This window comes from Chelmon rostratus, chromosome 14 (assembly GCF_017976325.1).
Source record: "Chelmon rostratus isolate fCheRos1 chromosome 14, fCheRos1.pri, whole genome shotgun sequence".
Taxonomy (NCBI): Eukaryota; Metazoa; Chordata; class Actinopteri; order Chaetodontiformes; family Chaetodontidae; genus Chelmon; species Chelmon rostratus.
Genome location: NC_055671.1, coordinates 991,235 through 1,011,436, shown reverse-complemented (window position 1 = coordinate 1,011,436; position 20,202 = coordinate 991,235). Strand labels below are relative to the sequence as shown.

At 40.6% G+C, this 20,202-nt stretch overlaps 1 protein-coding gene across 1 annotated transcript in view; it reads left to right on the top strand.

Annotated features, from left to right (window-relative positions):
• arhgap32b (Rho GTPase activating protein 32b) overlaps positions 1-20,202 on the top strand; it is a 102,245-nt gene that overhangs the window by 12,559 nt on the left and 69,484 nt on the right. Inside the window, exon 2 of the mRNA XM_041951729.1 lies at positions 13,395-13,515. Coding sequence (XP_041807663.1) covers positions 13,421-13,515 — 95 coding nt within the window. The 5' untranslated portion in view covers positions 13,395-13,420. The remainder of the gene's footprint in view (positions 1-13,394; positions 13,516-20,202) is intronic.

The following is a 20,202-nucleotide window of genomic DNA, read 5'->3' as shown; positions in this document are numbered from 1 at the left end:
AGATTTTATAGCCACCGTTCAACTTTGACCTCAAAGAAGGCTGACCTCTGTTGGGCATGTCCAATGGCATTCTCGCACACAAGTGTGTGTGTGTGTGTGTGTGTGTGTGTGTGTGTGTGTGTGTGTGGGGGGGGGGGGGGGGGGGTTGCTAGGTTGTACTCAGGATACTCTGCATTCTGATTTAAAAGCCCTGCGCACCTACACAGGTGTGTTCACTCATTTTACATAATTAGACCTCTGCTCAGGTTGAAGTTAGGTGGAGCTATGCTGGAATGACATGAGGCCTCCGAAGTTAATTATGCAACAAGAATGATAAAGGTGTTGAACAAAAAAAAAAAAAATGTCAGATGTCAGTCTAGCACATTCTGGACACAGTCCACCTCCAATCAGGCTAAATAACCTGTATGAGTGAGGCATCTAGAGAGCATCTACATTTTATCTGGATATAAGTCATTTGAAAAGTGTGAATAAGGACGTAGATGGCAGTTGACTGATTGAGCTACTTTTTGTATGATAAGTACTGTTCATGTCATGAATAAATATATACAAATGAACTGTCTAGATTAATGGACTAAAGCATGCACCTGGCTCAGACTGTGCATTTTATCATTTCTCGTGTGAAAGCATGGTTAGTGATGCACTTCTGTTGACAGGAACCATCCCTGCCTTACCAATCAGAGTAGGAAGGAAGATAATGAAGACAAGACATGCAAGGAAACCTCCAATCAGTGAGCTGTGGCTTTGTGCTACCATGTCTTTTTGTTGTTGCAAACTGTCAGAAATAATTGACAGGAGAGATGCCACATTTGGACAGAGGATTAGTTTCAGCTGAACCCACCAGCATTTTCAGCTCAGCTTTCCAAGAGATTTATGTCAAAGGGTCCCTGATAAATCACCTTTTTATTAGCGTTTGTCAGAGTGAGTCAGCATGCCGTGTTGGGGGCAGGGTGACTCGTCCCTCTTCTCTCTACACGGTGGTGGTGGTGACACGCCTCAGCAAACCACTTCTCACTCGGGCAGAATTATTCCATGGCAGGCCATTGCACAGATGCACTGCAGAGGACACAAAAAGAGCAATTGTGATGCCCCATCCTCAATGAAGTTAGCGCTCTTCTCTCACTGTCTTATCTTCTTTCTTTCTGGAGTGCCAAGTCATTAGAATGTACAGCTGCTGCCAAGTCAACATTGCAATTAAAATAATAGTTTCCAGTAAGGACGTCAAGTGGATGAAAGATGATAAGTCTGTCTGAATAATTAAAACTGCAGACAGAAGCAGTTCTGGTATTTTTACTGTTCCACTTGATTAGGCTTACAACCATTAACAGGCATTTTAAAGAAGTGAGTGATTTGTTAACATGGAGTTAACAGTCTGACTGTTTCATCCTTCATCTCCACCCTTCATTTATATGATGTTTGCCATGTAGGATTCATAGAGATTTTGATACAACTATCTGTTTATTCTCAGTATTACACAGTTTTTATCTGAGCTGTGTATTTTGTGTGTGGGTTTTTTACTCCAAATTCCACCCTCAAGACCTCATTAGGGGTTCTCATGTCTTCATATGAGCCAGTATTGTTTTTCATCTAACAGTACACCTGATGGTCAAGTGGGAACTGGGGGCAGAAATTGGATCAGGAATCAAATCCTTGATGTATTTACTCTCAATGTATTTTTGTGGAAAATGCATTTAAATGAAAAATCTCTCAAGGGGATTGGCCAGAGTGTCCCAAAAGTGGAACAGCACAGAGAAAATCCTCTCAGCTGTACTGAACGACAGTCTGGCTGTTTCAGTGGATTTCATTCACCATGTGGCACTATCAAAAGCACTACGACAGTGTGTCCCCTAGCAACTGATTTTATATTCCCATGATTAAAGAAGATTTTTTCTGATGTGAGACACTGCAGTTTACATTAAACACAGTCCTCTGCTGGTTATTGCACTTGTGTCAGGCTCAGCTGATAAACACAGGCTGTCAGCATATTTAGCATGGAGCGTTGGCTTATTGGTTTGTCACACCTGAGATAGCCTGATCATTTGTATCTGAAAGAGGTTCTGCAACATTATTGATTTTTCATGTCACTGTCACTCAGGACCTTTTAGTCCCCTTGTGCACACATGGAAACCTGACTATTGTGAATATCCAGGTGAAGGTAATGGCTCCATTAAGGCATTCCCATACTTTGCAGAAGTAGATGTCCAGTAACCTAATTTTACATAAGTTGTTTAATAGTTGCTCAAGTTCAGGAGGAAGAATATGTGATAGCCTACAGGCTAACAGCGAACAAAACTATAAAGGCTGGATTTTGTTGAGCTTTGTTTTGGGTGCTGATGGATTCACAGCAACCAGAAAAATGACTGTGTGTGGCAGGAGTATAATATATGCATATATAGTAGAATTTAAGCTCTGTCACTTGAGTTATACTTCTTCTGATTAGATGAGTAAGTTTACACAACGATTGAAATAACCACTATTACCTTACTATTATACTATTAATAGAGTTCATATGAACGCACTTGCTGTCATTTTCGCTTCTCCAGTCAGCTCATTTTTCAGTGTGGTCATTTAGATTCACATCTCACCTTCTATTGCATTATCTTCTCTGCTAATTCACTAAGCCTGCTCGCCCCATAGTAAGCTGTTATGAGTGATTACCTCATCAGACTTTAGCCTGCTAATTATCAAAACAAGTTTTATTACCCATCTCTACTCAAGAGCTTCCAAATCAGCTTCAAGGACATTCATCTCTTTACTCGGATACATTTTGTAAAAAGCCAAGTGACTCACATCCTAATTGTTTTTGGATTGTCTCTCCTGCAAGTCTTGAACTCAATGGGGACAATATAATCAATTGCACGGCCAGTGTGTAGGATTTCGTGGCATCTTTCAGTGAGGTTGCAGATTGCAACCAACTGAATACCTCTCTCCTTAGCCCTCCAACCATTTAGGAGAACCTATGGTGGCTGCACAACTCGTGAAGAAGACGAAAGGTGCTCCCTCTATCCAGTGTTTGGTTTGTCCATTCTTGGCTGCTGTAGAAACATGGCGGTACAACTCTGTAGAAGTCGGACCACTCCCCCTGTAGATGTAAAGAGCTCATTCTAAGGTAGTGAAAACACAACTATTATTATTTTCAGGTGATTATACGCTAATGAAAACATACCTATTAATATTGCTTTCAATTTCTGCCATTCTGCCTGTAGATCCCCCTAATTCTTACACACTGGTCCTTTAAAACTTGAGAAAGGGATATGGTCTGTTTTCAGGCTCCCATTGCATACTTTTGTGGGCGGGTTGAAGGAAAAATGGGGTCTACTGCACACAACATGGTATTTTAATGAACTCATCTCCGGTGATGATTCCCACTTAGGTTTTGATGTTTGTTTCACACTCAACTTAACTGTCACTCAGATGAGGTCAGCCTCATCTGGGACAAAACTTAGCCTCATTTTTTATTTATTTTTTTAATCATCTGGGACAAAACTTAGCCTCATGATGTCATGTGACATCAATGAAGGTCTCCAGTCATGTAGCAAAAATAGCTTTTCATCTGTTTATGACAATCAAGTGAACATTATTCACAGGCTGATCAAATTCCCCCAGTTTGTATTCCACTTTTAGAGTGTGAATATTTGTTACGGTTTGAATGAATGTATTGTACCAGTACATTGATTGATTTGAGTAGTTGAGTAGTAGTATCTTTCAAACCCCTTATTCTGCATAACTGCATCTATTTTGTCCTGTTTTAACTATGGAAAATGTATCAACAGTCAGAGTGAATTCAGTCTCCATCCTATCCACCAGTGGTTTTGTGCTGTCTTTTGCTGGCAGCCTCTCATATTCAGCTGCCTGTGAGATTAGCTGTCCTGATGCTAACCCAAATGTAGTCTAGTTTGTCAAATCCTCTACTTCGTCTCCTGAGACCCAACCACATGCCAGTGTATTAACCAGGCCTCAATGACTAACAGGGCTTTCAAACCAAACACAAGCATGGCATTGCACTGACGAAGGCCATTGTTTTCAAGGCAACTTCAAAGATGGAGTTTTTGAACATGTGCCTTTTTCAACGGGTTCTGTGCACATAGTTAACTAAATAAAACTCTTTCTTAGGCAACCTGTCTGCTCTAATAATGACTGGCAGAAGGACCATGTGTGAAGGATCAGCTTTCAGCTAAGCATCATTTCTTGGCTTTGAGTCTGTGGTCAGAGTTACCTGGAAACTTTGTTTGGACACAAGTGTAGACTTGTTTTCAGTCAATATGTCATTAAATTTGAAGTCATTAATTTTACGCAAGAAGAACTGTAGCTTTGTTTTCAATAAGATGAATGGTGCTGAAAAAAAATGTTGACTGGTAATGGTTGGGACATCCTGACATGAAAGACGATCACTTGGACTGCACCCTAAACGTTGAGAAGCTGTAAGTCGAATTTCCTTCAATCAGTGGAATTGCAGCATGTTTTTGAGCAGTGCAACGTAGGATAAATGCATGACAGTTTTAAGTCTTGACTCAAAATCACCTAACTACGAAGCTCTAACTGAAATACAGAGGGGTGATAGAGACAGAGGGCAGAGCAGCGTGACTCATTTCTGTTAGCTCTGACACTCTTGCCTCTGGTGCTGAGTGTGAGCGAAGTCAGCTGAACTGCCCTTGAAGCAGATGCTGGTTCAGCCTCCTCTACTGCCGTCCAGCATGCCTGGCTGGAGAGATGCTCCGTGGTGTGCTAGGATTTATAACTGAAGCACCAGGATGCACACTTTTTATGTCTTTGACTTTGCCGTTTTCACATCACAGATGATGGACATTAAAATGTCAGTCTGACAGGTAAAGACTCAGCCTGGAAATTTCTGATTCGGGTACAGCCCTAATAATTTGAGTTAGCTCGAAAGTGTTTATACAAGACAAAGTAAGCTAAAACATCTCAACCCTGCCTCTGTTTGATGTTATAATATAGGTACATGAAGATTAAATAATTTGAGAATTTTGATTTCACATTCTTATCAGCATAGATAAGACATGCATTTGCAAGTGCATTTGCACAAAGCAGGCTGCTGTACATCACATTCTATATTTTCTATGTTCATACGAGGATCCCACCAACTGCAGCAAAGACATTTCTCCACATACTGCAGCCTGTATATTGTCGCTGTCTTGGGCAGAAAGGCTCAAATGTTGACTAGACTATGCAGAACAGGTTGACACAACCAGAGGAATGTTGAGAGTGGTCCCAGTCTCATTCAACAGAAAACGCCGGCTGTCATTGTAAATGTCAGGGTCAGACAGAGGCATGGTAGAGTTACAATTAAGAGTGGGAATACAGGGAATCTCAGAAGAGGCACCAAGGATGATTCTATGCTGCTTAGATAGATACAATATGTATCTTATAGGAGGAGCTGTTTCCAGGTCATTGCTCCAATGTGCTGCATGCCAATACTGGAAGGTTTTTCTCATGGCAACAAAAGTAATTGTCAGGTAAGCCAACTGGTCTGTCTGACAGAATCATTATTAAAGAGAAAAGGGTGTGCAAGCATATTTTATTATTTGCATTTGTTTACATTAATAACTGCAGACACCTCTAAACATTTTATTGGCAATCTTCGGTGATGTGTGAACAATGCAGCCCTGAGACAAGTAGCAGCATCTTGTTATAGAAAATCAACTTTTGCACAGATAAGTCTGTTAACACATTTACTCAATCCTCATTTAAATTGAACATTGATTCTGAGCTATACTGTGATTCCAAGAATTACTGTTGAACTGCAAGGTTTTCAAAGATGCCCATCACACATTTTAATGTTTCACATGCAGAGGAGGAGAGTTGAAAATTGTAACTGATAAAGCATAAATATTCAAAATAATACAGTAATTTCATTTTAGTATTTTAGACTTATTAGACTCATATTTTTACCTATTGTGTTCCACACAATTAGCTGTTCCTGTCTGTCAGAGAGTGGTGTGTGAGGGGCCGCTGGATCTGGAAGTGTTCTGAAAACAGCTCTACTCTGACCCTGCTTAATGTCATATTCCAACTATAAATAGGCCATAAATGTTTTAAATGCAAAAGAAAATGTGTTGAGATTCTACAGTTCAAGATTGGATGCTGTGCAAAAGCTGTACAAAGGTGAATTTTACATTTGATCTTCACTTTGCAGACATTACTAACATTGTTTGACGTTGCACCTCTAATAATGCTACTTTAGTTGAGTGGTACGTATTTGTAGAAACATACATATGTTCTGATCATCACTTGAAATTATTTCGGAATCATCTTTTGTCCATGGCTTTGGTTTGGATACAGTGAACCTCAGCCACTGCTTTGGAGAAGAATCCAATCAAAGATGTGCAAGTGGTAGCCAATCAAAATGCTTTGTTGTTGAATTTGTGAATTAAACACTGCGTCATAGTTGCTGCATTCATCCAAAATTGACCCAATATCCACACAAAATTTGATTTAAGATGCAGATTGGGTTGAAATGGGAGGTGTTTGAGTCAGGTTTTCTGGTTCTTCGTCTGCTGCGTGGCTGATGGTTCAAGTTCAAGTTTATTTCAGTTGATTTGGCTGTCTGACAAGGTACCTCCACCTGCTGTTAGCAGTGTACGTAACAAAAATGAAAGCTCTCTCGTTGGATGTTTCTTGCTGACATGGGCCTAGGAAGTCGTAGTTAACTTTGAAGTTTTTATGTACACAAGTGTGTAGCATTAACTTTTCAACAAAGAGCTAAATGTGCTCATCTTTGTATGGATGATCCAGGGAAGTTTCGTGCTGATTTCAAGCTGCCCTGTTCCAGCCACTGATGGCGTTATTCCTCCCAGTTAGCCTTTTAGTACAATAACTGTTGTCTGTCTGTTGATGGTCTGCTTGAAATTCGACTATATAATGTGTTATTTTGTTGATTGCAAATGTACACATACAACGTTGTGGGTGTTCCAATCAGCAGAGTACACAAGTAATAGTAGCAACAGTTCTTAACCTCTTAAAGAGGCAAACAAAGGGCATATTTTTCACTTTGCCAGATGTGACACAGAAACAGCAAAATAAACAAGGAATGCAAAGCAGCGCTGTTTTGTTTGCATTATATAATGTATAGATAAGATCTATACCACTGCATTGTGTTACTGTGTTGAAAAGATCACTGTTGTCAATATGAATGTAATGGAGAGAGAAGCACCCATGAAAAAGAAAGCACAAATATTGTTGCCACAGATGGGGTCTGCATGCTGCTCAGCTTGTCCTGCTGTCAGGTGGTAAATTAAGTTTGTAGTAATTTAATGCTCTCCTGATATATCAGCAGAACAAACTTTACAAGTTGCTGCTCCGCTGTCCATATCAGAAACCATGGCATGCCGACATTCTGCTCGGCAGTCACAGACACTACAGAAGAGTGTTGCGGACTCCGTGGAAGGTTGAATGCTGAAGGCCCAGAAGTGCCCAGGAGACGTTTAGTGCCCAGGAGATTACCTAATTTACATATCAATATGTTTGGTATGTATGGTGCTTTCAATCGAGGGTCTAAACTGGATTGGCCATGGTCATGAGGCATTCTTTGTTTGGAAAACAGATCAATTCACGTAAGAATTGTGATTTTTATTTTCTGCCAGTCTGAAACAATTCACAAATCCCCAACATTAATTTTAGTAATTTAGTTGCTTAATAACATTGAACAAAAATGGTGGAACAACAGCGGGGTCACTAAGACAGGGTATTTTGTGAATATACATCCTACTTGGGTTGGGTGATACAGCCAAAATTGTCCTGATCACCTACAGGCTAAGTGCAAAGAGCTGACCAACACTCACTGCAGCAGTCTCAAAAACTTGCAGCAGTGGAGGGTTGAAGAAAATAACTTGTTTCATTTCCAATGCCCTGCACCCGAACAACTTTTATGTAATGATGGCTTTTCTTGGGGTAATGCTGTTGCAAAGAGACTTTTGTCCTCCAATGGAGATAGAAGGTTTTCAACCCAAAGCAGAGCATTCTAATCCACACACACCAATTTCTGCTTTTACTAAAAAACATTTAACCAGTGATTAACCAGTCAGTTACACTCATTTCATTATTTTCAAGACTTTAATGGGATCCTTCCAAGTTCATGCAGCTCACGTAAATCACATTAAAAATGACTTCATTCAAAAAGCTGCATACTCTCAAACATCGCTTTACTTTTGACCAGTTAGCTTCACTCTCCGTTAAGTTTCATTTGCAGCTCAGTGGGGAAAGGACAGGAGTCAGTGGTTAGGCACAGTGTCCCTCTTTTTGAATCAAGTATCATTTTGAATTGAGAATGGTTTTCCAATTAAATCTGGAAACCAGGAATTGAAATTGAATCGATTTGAGAGATTGTCAAGCATTCTCACTTTTAATTCTTTCTATGTTTGAGCTCAAGGGACTCAGTGATATCACCACATAGGACTGATTTTCTTTTCTTTTATTTTTTTTAAAGGAAAAAATCTTTTACCCTTGAAGTGGTGTCAGATCGTCTCTGCAGTGCATGCTTGGTAATAACTGCAAAGACGTGAGTTCTCCATGTTGCTCCAGATGTTGCCCTGTGTCTGAATACCAGCTCCTGTATAGTGTTTTAGCCAAGCTAGACACACGGATCTCAGCAACTATCTAATCGATTGCCATGAAATCTTACATACGTTCACGGCCCCCAGAGGATTAAGTACGGACTTTTTCTCTAGTGCCACCATTGGCAGGTAGAAATGTCTCGACAGCTACGATCACCTGAAGTCAATTTTCATACATAAGATGTAACACTAGTCCTGATGCCTTTTTTTGTGGTCATAAACCAGCTTTTATTTGGTTTTTGATAATGTTAGCTAACCTTTGTGCCATTTGCTCAGATAGCCTGTCATGAGGTATCCTGACATAAATATTTAGAGTAAAACACAGGCAGGTAATTTTGATTTAGCATCAGCAATTCTGCAGCAAATGAAACTGAATAAGATGGGAAACTGAATGACTGCTGGAATATAGTGATAAATAAGGCAGCATTAGGCACAGAGGATTGCTGGTGCTCTGTACATTCAGGCCTGGCAGGCTGCCACAAGTAGCTAAATGTAATGGACACACTGCTTTGTATTTGATAAGGAAGTAGGACCAATTGCTAATAGCTGTACAGTTCAGACAGCACATGAAGTTATTGGCTGGTTGATTTTTTGCTTATCACTTTTGAGAATTAAATCCAGAGTTAATCTAAATGGACAGTTAGTGCTGTAGCATGAAATTCCCCAAATGGGCACCAGTGACGATAAAGTGTGACAGTTAACACAGCACAGCACAGCACAGCACAGCACAGCACAGCACATTGCACTTGTTCTGTGAGGTCCTGTATTATTGCACAGATTTTAATGAGCAGATGAGTAACTGATGGATTGTTAATCACAATTTAATATATTCCAGTGGCTGATCACTGACAATAATCTGTGCAACATTCAGTGTATCCCTACATTAAGACTGGTGGTAGTGAAAGCAGGAATGAAGAAAGGCCACTAACCTTTGTCACACAAACAAACTAGCAAACAAAATGTGCCAGAAGAAAGGGGTGTTCAGTGGGCCTTGTTATAACAGTCATGTCCATATTTTTTCTTTAAATTATAGCTGCAGAGTCTTATATTGGAAGAGGTCACGTAAGTGAACTTTGCCGTCCTAGTATTGATTTCATGAAGAGGGATTTGTGTGCATTTCCATGCTCACTTGTCTACTTCAGAGCTGTGTGCTTCGCGTGAGATTGAAGCTGCTAGGAGAGAAAATGCAGTAATAGCATCAAGATGCCATAGAGAAACATAATGTTATACACAGACTTTGAAAGCTGTCTGTGTTGGTCCTGTTATATGCAATGTTCATTTTAGTACCTGATTTTAATTTAGCTAGGTTTGAACACATTTTTGGTATTTAATTTTTAAACGATAACTTCAGACAAATTCATCTCATTTTAGTCATGCATTCTCAATTTTATGTCCGCTGAACATTCCAAGACTACAGCTGCTGCCATCTTTGATGTGTATGGTTACCATGGCTACGGGTGTTGTTCTCATCTATTGCAAGGTTAGTAGAAATGCTCTGTTTACTTGTTTATACCGTACAGTGTCCATGCAACTCTGCTCTGCAGTAATACAACAGACTGTCTTCAGTAAATCCAGTTGTCATCCCCAGGCTCCGCTGTGTGAACAGTCGCTCCCTCACTGCTCCCTCTTGCTCATCCTGCTATCTGAGAGTAGCTTGAATGGTACAGCCATGTACAATATGGATCTTGTCCATGAGGTGCCAGTATCTAAGGTTGTCCCAGCGGTTTTGTTGCCATTTTTTGTCTAATTGTCAGCTGCATTCTAGATTTAGTTTTGTTGATAAATTGATAAGAAATGTCTTTAATAGCTTTACTGAAATACAAGATGCAAGTTAAATCAACTTCTGAGACAGTTTTTGGTGGCGGAGTTGTTTGGGGGATACAGTGTTTGTGATTCCACAGATGGGTTTCTGTATCTGCTTGTCAGTGAATATGACTTTATATTGAAACAGTTCTTTCATTTGTCTGTTCTTCACATTTACTTTTGATTTATTGACCAAAGATTCACTACATGTTGTCTGACTTACTTTTGACGTGGGGAAAAAGGTCAGCACCCACATCTAAAAATGGTATCACTTTCACTGAAATACACCTACACACATCTCACAGGACACACAGAGGTAGAACAGCTTGCAGACATCATCATACAACATTCATGTTGGAAAAAAGGCAAAAGCAAGCTGTTTGTGTCTTCTTTTAACCTTTTGGCCTCATTAACTCATAATGGTCACATCATATAATGTTGGAGAAGTTTAACCTGTGGTTAGCCACGGCCTTGGAACAACTCTGTCCTCAGCTGTGCTCCCGTCCTGATGAGCATGAAGAATGTTTACTGAGTAGAGACTCTTCAGTCTTGATTTTTAATCTCCTCGGAGCTGAGGAGCCTCTGTCCTCTTTCAAGGTCAGCCATTTTATGGGTTTTCTGCTGCATCAGGTATTTGTGGGAAGCTCAGCCGACTTTGCCCTGCCTGCCTGGCATACACAAACTCACTTCCTCTTTTAACTAATGCACACACTTGAGTCGCTCTACAGACAGTAACAAAAGAGTGTGTTTTCATGCCCACAGCATAAGCATGGAGGCAGTTCCACACAAAAACACACCTGATGTCAGGTGGGTTGAACTCATGTCTTCCTGTGTGACAGCTTTGTGGGCGATTTAAGAGCAGGAGTTTACCGTAGCCCAGGACATGAGATGAATTTCAGCATGTAGCCTGTGTCTGTGTCCACTGCTCATCCTGCCTTCATGCTCATGTCACACCACTCACTTGTTCATAGCAGTCGATATCGGGTTAGTTGGGGGGTTGCAATGCAAATTTCGTTGACATGTCTATGCTCAATAACAATTAAGGGAATCTTGGATCTTGAATCTTGAATGTCGTCTGGTCAATACTGTGTTGGTTCAGACCAATGAACTTTTGTCCATCCAGACTGTCTGTTCTTATTCTATGGACAATCACAGGTCAGAACAAGGTGATGCATTAGCTTCTGATTGGTCCAGAGGGAGGCTTAATCAGTCATGACTCATGCTGTTGCCTTGTTATTTATAGTACAACCCTGAATCGCTTTGAATGAGAAACTTTGAACTTTTTTAGTTTTAGAGTTCCTGTCACAGTTTAAACATTTTTTTTTTTTTTTAGAATGGATGCATTTTATTTACTGATCTGTCTCATGTCCAAGTCTATCATTATAGATTGTATGTATTTGATGTATGATGCCTTTTTTCACTAAATGGCACACCGCAGAGAGCCCTGGGGATGATGTATGCCCAGCAAGTCTTCCTCAGATGTAGAACCAGCTGCTTCAGTGTAGCCTGTGAGGATCCTCTCCTCCCACGCTTTCACTCCTGCGCCCCCTCCCACTGCCCCTCCATCTCTCTCTTCTTGGCGTCATCCTCCTGGGATTAAAGCGCATAGCCATTGACTGCCACAGAGAAGCGGGCTGTATAGACTTTTCTTTCTTCCCCTGTTTTATTGGGTCATTCCTGCTGTGCTCCTGTCATCTATTTTTGTCTGCTGACAACGTCACATTTGGATTTCATTGGGAGGTTGTCATGTGGTGGGTCGTATTATAGCAATAATACCCAAGAGGGCGTTCTCTGCTGTGATTATGGGTACACTGATGTTTCAGTGGATAGATGAGCACTGTTGATATCCCCACAGTAACCTCAGTCGCAGTAAATGTGCATTTTAAATGGCAGATAACAAAGCATGCACTGTGTGAAAAGTAGTGTGTATGCATAAGAACGACGATAAATCAGGTCGCAAGATGGGATGTTAACTGGTTGTCTGGCAGTAACCTCCTCTTGTATTAAGTGATAAAAAGCTGGAGAATTGCCCCTTTAATGTAGTTAAACATGCACTTTAGAGCTGAAAGAAATAGCTGATTAAGCATGTAGTACAGTATAATCAGCAGCAGGTTTAATAATTGATTAAGTCATTTTTCAAGCAGAAATTCCACACTTTCCATTCTTCCAGTTTCTCAAATGTAAGATTGTCACTTTGTGCTTCAGGAAATTGTTATTGGGGAGGTCCACAAGTTCACTGCTGACTGAAAGCTGTTTTGAGAGCAACATGGTGTTCCTCATGTTTGTCAGAACGTTTCAATGTCTCAAATCTTAAAGCAAGTTTTCTATTACGTAGCAAGCTTGGATTTGTAGCATGTATGGGACTGTGTTGAGATTATCAATCTTAAAACCTGGGTGGGGAATTTATTGGACAGTTACATACATAAAAGCAGAATTTAGCTCTTAGCTTTTATTGTATGAAAGCAGCGGGTATGTCAGTTAATGTCTGGAAACACTGCTGTTATAGATGAGATACAAAAAATGTCATTTTAATAAAAATGATTTGACCATTGATATTATGGGTTGAGGATAGAGACCTCAGAGAACACAGTCACCACAGCAGGGCAGCCAATGCTGCTGTTTGTCTGTTGATTCACACAGGAACGTGTGTGCCAGAATCTCCATGTGTTAACACCAAAGTGGAATCCTGCTTTACAAAGCTCCATCAGCATGCCTTATTTGATCTACAGACTACACACACAATTAATGATTTTTTTCTCCCCCACCAACCCTGTTCACTCATCCTGCTCCCATGCCAATCTTTGCACTCATTTCCTTCTTTTCTCCACTTATCGTTTCCAGTCTTTTCTCCTCTCTCTCACTGTTCCCCGCATTCTTCTTTTCATCTGCTTTTCTCCCTGTCGTCCTCCCTCTTGCCTCTACATGTGATTTCTTTTATCTCATTCGTCTTTCTCCCTCCTGATCTACCTCTTCACACCCCCCTCCCCTCCCTCTGCCTCCCCTCCCTCTCTGTTTCTTTGGCAGGCTGCTCATTGCAGTGAGTCAGTATCATGGAGGCAGGCAGCGGGGCTGCCGCAGCGGTGGGGAGTGCAGCACTAGGACTGCTGGGAGCCACAGCCACGTCCAGCCATGACATCTTGGACAGGTAAGCATACAGGACGAGGCTGGTGCACACTGTCAGGGACGGACTTCCCCGTTTTCCATCACAGTGAGAAGGGGAGGAAGAGTGTGTGTGTGGAGAGAAGGACCACACCTTGGGTTGTGGTTTAGTGAGCATGCTAGTTTGTTTATAGTCAGAATAGGGGGCACAGAGACTGTGTGAGTGTGCGTATGCCAGTCTTTCAATGCTCTATATGCATGTGTTTGTCTTCCCCCGTATCATTGCTCTCACTGTTTGTGAGGCAAATGCTCTGGTTTTGACAGTTGGAGGATCTGGTTTATGCATGTAGCAGTGCCAGTGTAGACCGTGCACGTGTGCGTGTGTGTGCTGGAGTGTGTGTGATGATAGAAGTAGGGTATTACTTAGCTTCCTCTATGCCTCAAGGAGAAATGACAGCAGGGTATGCGCATGCAGCGGATGAGGGGGAGGCATCGGTAGACGTGTCTGAGCGCTGTAGCTCAGCCGATAGGGTGAGTTTGCACAGTCACCACCCCACCCCCTATTTAACCCCCACCCTCACCCCATCAGCCCATAGCAACTGGGCGACAGCCATCACTAACCATTACCGCTGGAAACCCCTCATTCAGATTTCCTTTACTGAGGGAGCCAGTCAACTCCCAGCTCTAACGACCACTGCCTCCACTGAGGGGCTGAGTGTATCAGCTTTCAGCTAGTTACGTCATTGCTACATCTGTACACCCACATGCCTTTGCACTGTCATCACACACACACACACACACACACACACACACCTTCAAGCATGTATATTCACAAAAACACATTTGGACTTGTATCCAGCACACATACACATGCTTTACTGGGATGTTGTGGATAAACATTGCTGTCACACATGCAGGCGTGTCAGCACACTGACAACAAACAGCCATTAATCTTTGTTGTTAGGGGTGTGTGTCCCTGTGCATGGCGAGCTCTCTCATCATTTATCTATCTATATTACAGTTGTTACTCTCTGTGCCAGTGAGGGATAACTAATCTCCAACACCTCCTGGGGATCTCCTTTGACACATTGTACAATCAGAGATGGAAATTAAGTGTGTGACTCACTTGGCTGTCATTTCCTTACTATATCTGTTAGTCACCACTCACATTCTGACTTCACCAGCCTTCTCTGTGATATACTGAAATATACATCTACATGTATAACTGTTCTCATGTCTTGCAACCAGGTAGCCAATGGGTTTCTCCCATACATTATTGCTAAGGCAGCATGATGTGGGTTCATTCCCATTGCTGGATTAGCGATGTGTCTGTCTGTGTGCGTGCGTGCGTGCGTGTGTGTGTGCCACTGACTATATACTTTTGTACATCTGTCTGTGTTTTTGCAAATTTGTGCTGCTGTGTATTATCCTTTTTGGAGAGTGGGGGGGATTACAGTTAAGGCCGTTCATCCCCTCCACCTGCCCCTCGTACTCACCCTTCCAGTCCTGAACTAGGTCTAAATCCTGCACCGGGGTTACCATGGCAGCAGCAGCTTAGCATACATTAGACAGCAGTCCAACATTACTACTGAGAGTGAGTGAGTGAAAAGAAGGATATAAAGGATATAAAAGAAAGACAGGATGATAGAGAAGAGAAAACGAAAAACAAAATAGAGAAGGATGTTTCTCCTCTGCTAAGCTTGTAGATGATGTCATGTACAGTGTATATAGGGAGGTGTGTGTGCTCAGTCTGTTGCCCATTGCAGCAGATAATTTATTTTATCAGTGACTATGGGGAGGGCCCAGGCTTGTGCATTATGAAAGTTATCCAGTGAATCCTGGTGGACAAGGGTAGATCAGAGAATCAGCAGCCAGGACTGAGGAGGGCGGACTGGGGACACAAGGGCCCCCAGGAGGTGACATAGTAGACAAAGAAAATGCTGTAAAACTGTATACTGTTTGTGATTCCTTAATCCAGTTAGACAGAAAAAACGGACAACAGAGCAGTTCTGTGCAGAGGAGGCCCCTCACCTGCAACCACCTCCTGAATCTGAAACTAAATAGATCACGCAGCTGCTAATTTAAGGTACACACAGGCTATGTAGTATTTCATGTGCTTGTACAGACAGCTGAGTGAACATCAGGAATTTGTTGTTTTCAGTAATTAAACTGGCAGTAAGGTAAGCAAGTTGTGTTTTTTACTTTAGGTTAGCTGGTTAAGACTGCAACGAGCTGAATTACGTATATTTTTTCTTTTAGTTTAGTGATGATGCGGCTTCACCACACTTGTAATGGTTAGTCCTATACTGCATGTGCAAACAGTTGTAGAATGTGATCTGTGATTCTGAAGGAGCTTTGTCAAGTCTGAGAAAATAGCTGTGAGGACATTATAGTGACGTTATCATAGTGATGATTCAGTTTTGAGATTACAAATTCCTAAAGGACGTTCCTACGTTACAAACTGGGAGTGTGGATTGTGAAAGATGTGGGCATTTACCAGACAGGGTCAAATGAAAGATGCTACTGGTAAAAACCCCTCTGTAGTAGTCCATGGTTACTATTCCTCATTGTTACTTGGAGCTCTACAGTTTTTGGTGAAACAGTGGAAAAATTCAAGGTCCCAAAGTCACCACTTTGAATGTCAAAGCGTTAGAACTCAAATTAATTGGTGCCTTTTTAGGTAGCAGCACAATTGAGAGAGAGCTGCTTATATATATATATATATATATATATATATGTGTATATATATATATGTATATATATATATATATATATATATATGTGTATATATATATATATGTATATATGTGTATACGTATATATGTATATATGTATATATATGTGTATACGTATATATGTATATATGTGTATATATGTATATACGTATATATATGTATATATGTATATATGTGTATATATATATATGTATATGTATATATATGTGTATATATGTATATATGTGTATATATATGTATATGTATGTGTGTATGTGTATATATATATATATATATGTATATATATATATATACACGGAGAATTCCTGAAATGATTGACAGACTGTGGCAAAAGTCATTAGTTTAAGCCATTTTCCCACTCATTCAGTTTAAGTAAACAGAAAATTTAACACCAGGCAAATAACAAGGTTAGATGATGCATGGTATAACGTCATATTACCATTACAGCAGCGGTGCAGAATTATGTTTACATGCGGGGCGATGAAGAAACATTTATAAAAACTATTTTAAGTGACGGCTAACATTGTTAGCATCAAACATGTTCTGCATGTTGATCATCCCAATTTGAGAGAGGACAAAAATGAAACCGGATGTCACTGTTTTGCTGTCACTGCAGTATTGTCAAAGTGTTCCAGCATTCTTTAGTCTTCATGCATAACAGTTGTTCTTATAGAGCACAGAATTGTTGGGTCTCAGTCTAAAATACACTTTAGATGATCGTGGGCTTGGTTTTTTTGCTGTAACTTGTTCTCTGGGGGAATACATGCTTTGCCTGGTCTGGTCTCTGCCACACAGAATTGATTGGCTCAGTAGCATTGCGTGAGATGATTTGCAACATATGCAATTGGTCTGTGAATTGCCTGGGCCTAAGCTAGTGCTGTAAAGGCTATAAAAGCCATGCCTGTTAAAATAGAAACGCTCCGTCAGCATTTAATTATTCACGATAATGCATTGATTATAGGTAATCCAAACTACTTCACACTCAAAATTGCGCTTCCTTGAGTCCTTAGCAATACACCTGCCCAGTGTGAATGGTTGTAAAGAAAATCGAAGGGCAGACAGACTAACAATGAGAGAGAGACAGAGATTCCTTCCTTTATAGTTAGATAACCTTGATCTGCAGTCAGAGCTGCAGGTCATTCAGTGAAATTGAAATTTTTGAAGCAAGGAATAGAAATGATTCTGTCATTAATTCAACCCTGTAACAAGTTTAACATTTGGATAACAAACATGCATACATGTTAAAACAGAGCCTGTGACTTCCAAAGTTGATACAGCTATGTGTCCTGTCCATCAGTATTCCCCATACAGCACTTGTGAGAGAGAGAGAGCTATTTGGGTGCTGTTACAAAACTCTCCCATGTTTTTTCTAGTAATCAATGCTACAACATGTGACTATTCATTGATCAGTTACTAACACAGCTGTCCATTAAATCCACGCCTGAGTTCTGCTGAGTGTAAAATAGCCACTATAGTCTGTGTGTGACCATAGAAGTGTTCAGTTGTTTCTGTAATTTGTATCAACAGCAGAGTAATACTCATGGAGACATTAAGGCATATTTCAGTTTAGCATGGACGGCTGGCTGCGTGAGCTGTAGTGCTGACTGGAAGTACAACTGGAACACCACCGTATGCCAGATCAGACTGCTTGGGCAGAGTTTGCACTTGTAGAATGATACCCATTCATGAAGTTACTGGTGTAGATATGTTTGGATGTCTTATCTGCTGTGCCATATGTACAGGACAGAAAACTAACTAAACTGCCTCAGTGGGACAGGAGCTTAAACTGCTGGCCGACTGGAGGGACGTCCCGCCTGTGGATGAGATCCAGAATATGCATAAGGTTGAAATCCTGTGCGCTGCTTACTAATAACTTCCTCCCTGTTTTTTCTTCTGTTTCTTGCTTTCCAAGGCTTTTCCTTCACAGTAGAAATGACAGGTATGCAGGGTCCACAATAGATTTGACTTTCAATAATTTCCTCAGGATGGCTACAATGAAGTCACATATCCTTAGAAGTATTGTGATGAGCCATATGAGTTACTGTCTCTGTGTGTTCACTCATAGGTTTATAGAAGGACTAAATGATTTGAGGAAAGTATCTGAATAGCTTTTCTGAGCGCTAATGATTTGAATTAGGATTAGATATGATTGTACCAAACGTGATCACAAACCCTATTTATACATTAAAAGAATTCGATAAAATAATGTAGTTGCTTGTTGTTGTCTTTTAAAGTAAACTTGTAAAGTAAGTTAATTTGTGTAGTGTTGTACAGAAAAATTAGCTCACATTTATGAAGACTTTGATTAGGGGTATACTGGACATTACTCAGTAACATTCAAATATAATCCCAAGATTCACAACAGCTACATAGTTGGCGGTTCTGGTAAGAAGGCAAGTAAAGAAGTCACATCTGTCATCGTTTTGATATCAAACTCACAGCCCCAGTGCTTGCATTTGAAGCTGCTTAAGCTGTTATTAGCTTCGCAGACTGACAGGACAGACTGTTTTACAATGCTGAATCCTGCACGTCTCAGTTCAATATCAGTTTTTAGGTGAAATGGTATGATGTTCTTTAAAGTGTCACTTACAACTTCTGACAACTCTGCTCACAAGCTGTCTGTCATTTCTAATACTCGACGACTGGAGAGCCCCCAGTCTGGAATTGACATTGGGGGATTACTTAGATTGTTTATGTGAAAAAAGCCTTACTACTCTGTCTGTCTTTTAAAAGTCAAAAATAATAGAGTGTCATCTCTAATTCCAAAAAACATGTTTGACCAATAGGTACAGAGTGAGGATAAAAACCAACAACAGCCAAGGTTTCTTTGTCATTTCTCCAAGTCACAGAACTAACATAATTAGCTACAGTAAATGTACAGTTTAATTGCATCAATTGCAATTTGAAAATTGCACTTGCACAAATTGTGATTTTTCTATTAAGAAAAATGGAATTGTTCAGAACTAGTTTTAATGCCTCTGATCTGGTGACAGCCAAGGCCGGAGGCAGCATGTCGTCGGGTTGTTTTTTCCGTCAGTCCCATTCTCGTGAATGTGATTGTTGTGCAAAAACAATTTTCTGGCCATTATTCAGCGTCATAAATCAGGAACAGAAGGGGAGATTGTGATCACATATCACGTTTGATCAGATAATGAATTGCTGAGACTAGTCGTGGCCATCCACCTTGAAGCTGTGGTGATTGTGTAGATCTTCTGTGCTGCTGGTGAACACAACTCACTGAGGAGCAGATACAGGTTAGCTGCACTGGCTAGCTAATAAGCAGCACAAAGTTCACTTAAGCCTCTTTCACAATGCACAAAAAACTCACTTACACCCACTAACATCTGGGTTTTGTCTTCAGTGGGAAAGAGTATAATCAGTGTTCATTCCTGGGTCAAATGACTGTGCAGTAGTCATGGCTATTTATCAGCTCCAGCTCTGGCAGTGATGGAAACATGACATCCGGGTGGACACGCTAATTTTCATTCCTTTTCTGGTTAGATGATGACATGTCTTCAAGTTCTGGATGTTGGTGTGTTGGTGATATCAGACGGAATTGGCAACTCCTTACACTCTGTATCCATCCTGTTATCATCATCTCATAAAACATAGAAAAAAGCAACCCACACCATCTTGTCACCAGCCTCCATGCTGCTTCCTATTGTTCCCTGTGTTCCAGATAGCTTGTGACATAGAAGGTGACACACCAGAAAAATAGCAGAGAGGCAAACTTGTCTGGTTGAATACTTTTTGCTGGCTTTAGAAATGCTGACTCTTTTAAAGTAAAGCTTTTATCTGGATTAAAGCTCAAACATTCTTTGAGAAGTCAAACTCACTGCAACGAACACAACTGGTTCATTACGGATGCTTTATTTCTGCAGAATCACACTTTAAAATTTGAATAGCTTCATTCTTCAGCTGGCCAATTCAAAGAGAGTCATTCAGCAGCTTATTCCTTGTTTCAACCAAACCAAAAACAGCCTTTAATTCTTGTAGAG